Source organism: Crocuta crocuta, unplaced genomic scaffold (genome assembly GCF_008692635.1).
Source record: "Crocuta crocuta isolate KB4526 unplaced genomic scaffold, BGI_CrCroc_1.0 scaffold8, whole genome shotgun sequence".
Taxonomy (NCBI): domain Eukaryota; kingdom Metazoa; phylum Chordata; class Mammalia; order Carnivora; family Hyaenidae; genus Crocuta; species Crocuta crocuta.
Genome location: NW_027532162.1, coordinates 2,036,308 through 2,039,928, shown reverse-complemented (window position 1 = coordinate 2,039,928; position 3,621 = coordinate 2,036,308). Strand labels below are relative to the sequence as shown.

The 3,621-nt window shown below is 54.7% G+C and overlaps 1 protein-coding gene across 1 annotated transcript in view; it reads left to right on the top strand.

Moving 5' to 3' along the window:
• The window catches only part of ZNF839 (zinc finger protein 839), a 16,411-nt gene that overhangs the window by 10,865 nt on the left and 1,925 nt on the right, over nt 1-3,621 (top strand). Inside the window, exons 6-8 of the mRNA XM_077776542.1 lie at nt 195-287; nt 923-1,072; nt 3,463-3,609. Coding sequence (XP_077632668.1) covers nt 195-287; nt 923-1,072; nt 3,463-3,609 — 390 coding nt within the window. The remainder of the gene's footprint in view (nt 1-194; nt 288-922; nt 1,073-3,462; nt 3,610-3,621) is intronic.

The window sequence follows — 3,621 nt, the reverse complement described above, 5'->3', positions numbered from 1 at the left end:
TTGAGTCCACAATTGATCACGGACTTTGTTAGCGGATGGACAAGTGAGATGATAAACAGAATGTTAGAGAGCTGCTTAATCACTGAGCTTCGGGGGGGACTAGAGGTCTTTTATATTCTTCGTTGCACCAACTTTTTGGCTGCCGGGAGACTGTTTTGGGGCTTTCGAAGCTGTTAAATTCTTTCTTCTGGCAGTTTCTCCACCAGTGTGACCGAGAGGCTCTAGTGGACTTGGTGCTGCCTCAGCTGGCTCAGGTGGTGACCGTGTACGAGTTTCTTCTGATGAAGGTGAGTCTTCTGAGCGTTTCTAAAGGACGCAGGGCTGGTCTGAAGTTATTTAGAAAGACACCATTCACATTTGTTTTAGAAAGAGCGGGCCCTCCTCCGGGACAGAGCTGAGGGGCTCCTGCTGGCCCCGCCGCTGCCTGTGCAGCCAGGACTGAGGCTGCTCGAGGGCTCCCTTGCCTGGTTTAACTTCGTGCGGGAGGCAAGGAAGTGGTGGCAGCAACCCAGGGCCAGCCCATGGCCCCCGTCACCTTCTTTTCGGGCACCTCATCCCTGGTGACCCTGTTCTGACGACGCGGGAGGTGCCAGCGCAGCTGCCCCGAGGGCTGAAGGCCTGGGCCCCTCCTGCCTGCTGGCCCGTCCCCGGGACCTTTCCACCTTCCCTTCTGCTCCCCCGGCCTCCCCTTCTTTGGAGCTCTGGCCCACGGTCCCCTGGAGGCGGTCTGCTCTGCGTGGCCCATCCTGGTGCCCCCACTGCACACGAGGCCGGGCACACGCAGGCTCTCACTGGGGGGTGGAGGAGACAACAGGCCACGGACGGCTTGACAAGCTCGGATCCCCCACCCCCCCAAGCTCCTGTATTTGCTACTTTGTTGCCCCTGGTTTAAACATTTCTTGTCACCTTTATCTTCACAAAGGTTCAGACAGGTCATCTAGCAAAACCTTTGTTCCCAGCTGTGTATAAGGAATTTGAAGAGTTGCATAAAAGAGTTAAGAAAATGTGTCAAGATTACCTCAGTGGTTCTGGTCTGTGTTCCCAGGAGCCTCTGGAAATAAGCAACGACAAGGTAACAGTCTCACCTGGGAAAAAAGTTTTGCCTTTAGATTTGCTAAAAGGAGGATGTCCATTTAAAGAGAATGTTTTTATTTTTATTTATTTTTTTAAGTAATCTTTGTGTCCAACGCGGGGCTCGAACTCGTGACCCAGAGATCAAGAGTTGCTTGCTCCACTGACTAAGCTGGCTGGGTGCCCCTGTGGAGCATGTTTTCAGTAGTGATGTCTTCAGAGTTCACTTGTTATTGTTGTTGTTGTATTTCTGAGAGAAAGGCAGAGTGAGCAGGGGAGGATCAGAGAGAGAGGGAGATACGGCATCTGAAATAGGCACCAGGTTCTGAGCTGGCTGTCAGCACAGAGCTGGATGCGGGGCTCGAACCCACGAACCATGAGATCATGACCTGAGCTGAAGTTGGATGCTTAACCGACTGAGCCACCCAGGCACCCCCTTTTTTTAATTATTATTATTTATTTATTTTTATTTCTGAGAGAGAGACAGCATGAGCAGGGGAGGGTTACAGAGAGAGGGAGACACAGAATTGGAAGCAGGCTCTAGGCTCTGAGCTGTCAGCACAGAGCCCAACGCAGGCCTCAAATCCACGAACCGCAAGATCATGACCTGAGCCGAAGTCAGACACTTAACTGACTAAGCCACTCAGGTGCCACATTCAGAGTCCACTTCTTGTCAGCTCTTTTTCCCACCAAGTGACTTTTTTTTAAGTTTATTTATTTATTTTGAGAGAGAGCCAGAATGTGTGGGAAGGGTAGAGAGAGAGATAGAATCCCAAGCAAAAGGTGGGGCTCGAACTCACGACCCATGACATCATGACCTGAGCCGAAATCAGGAGTTGGAAGTTTAACCAACCAAGCCCCCTGGTGCCCTGACCTTTTTTAGGTATAAAAGCAAATGGTGCTTGTTTCAGGAAACTCAGGAATGTGGACGGGCCAACCGAGCCTTGAAAGTTCCAGAATAGTCTCTCAGTGATGACTGCAGTGCTTACTGTGGGCTGGGGGGCGGTGACCAGGGCTCACAGGTCCTGTCCATGGTTGTCTAGACAGAATTCTCACTCCACTGTCGTCCCCATCAAGTTGCCTCTGGCTATACTGGGTCCTGGATAGAAAGCTGTTTTGAACTGATGTGGTTTTACTTTTTCTGGGTGAAGCCTTTGCCAGGCTTGGTGTGCCCTATGTGGCGCGTCATTCTGGGCTCTGCGCTGGCCAGGCCCCCAGGTCCCAGGCCCACCTTGAAATGGAGCCCTGAGTGACACCATGCTTTTAAATAATACCTGTTTATTTAGAAACCTGCTCATACAGCGGAGGCCCGGGCACGCTAGCATCTCGGAGACGGTCTCCAAACTACTGAAAATACTTGCAGGTTTATATAAAGAAAATGGGGGGCAGAGGGGACAGAACCCTGCAGGCAGGCAGTGAAGGATGAACTGATCATTGCGTTGGGGTCTGGCTGGCTCAGGGCAGCCCTTACTGCTGGCGCGGGTGGATTTTTCCCGTCAGGGTAGGCTCTGCCCTCAGGCTGTGCTGCCTGGGCCGGGAGACCCCAGAAAGAAGAGCCCCGCCAGCGAGCGTGAGGGCACAAAGGGGCAGCCACAGTCCTCTTTCACAGCCGTAAGGACGCCTGACCGTGTTGCTTCCATTGCTCTTAAGATTTCATTGACCTGGTCATGGGTCTGCCCCCATTCTTAGGATTTAGTGTCATACAGACCGGGTTGCTTCCGTAGCAAGAAGTCTTGATCCACACTCTAAGAGAACAAGGGTGAGGGTTTTTTTTCAGAGGTGGGGGGGGGGGGTTTGATCATTCCTTNCGCCGTGCCATCAGCACAGAGCCCGACGTGGGGCTCGAACCCACAAACCATGAGATCATGACCTGAGCCAAAATCAAGGGTCAACCAGCTGAGCCACCCAGGCGCCCCAAGAGTCACATGTTTTTAAGCTTGGAGCCAGGTNGGTCAGGACCCACCCTTCCAGGTGGTTCTGGCTGAGCCCCAGCCTCCTAGGGGCACAGACGGGCTCGGCCTGCAGGGGACGCAGGCGGCTGGGAGGCGCTGAACTTGAGGGGCCGTCCTCTGCTCAGACCTTGATCAGCCGCCGCTCCTTCCCTGCCTCTCCCCGTCCTGCTCCATGGCACCTTCCTGTGTTCGCTGTCAACAGTCACTTCACAGAACCCCCCAGGGGCAGCTGCGGTCCCCTCGCAGGACCAGGCAGGTTCCGGGAGCANCACAGAACCTCCTGGTTCTGACGGCCCCGTTTTCTCCCCAGCTGTTCCATTGAACTTCTCGCGTGTCCTGTTTCTCCCGTCATTCGACGCGTCCCTGACGCACCTCGGTCCTGTCCTTACTGTCACCGTGCTGCTGAGCGCAGCCCCTCTCTGTCGCCCTCCCTCCTCAGGTGGCCGAGTCTCTAGGAATCACCGAATTCCTGAGGAAACAGGAANTGCGCTCGCCGCTCCTTCCTGGGCTCAGCGCCCCGCGTGTCCCCTTCCTAGGCGGCGGAGGCGGCACCGGCCTGGGTGAAGAGGCCCAGAAGAGACGCTGGGCCCCGGGACGG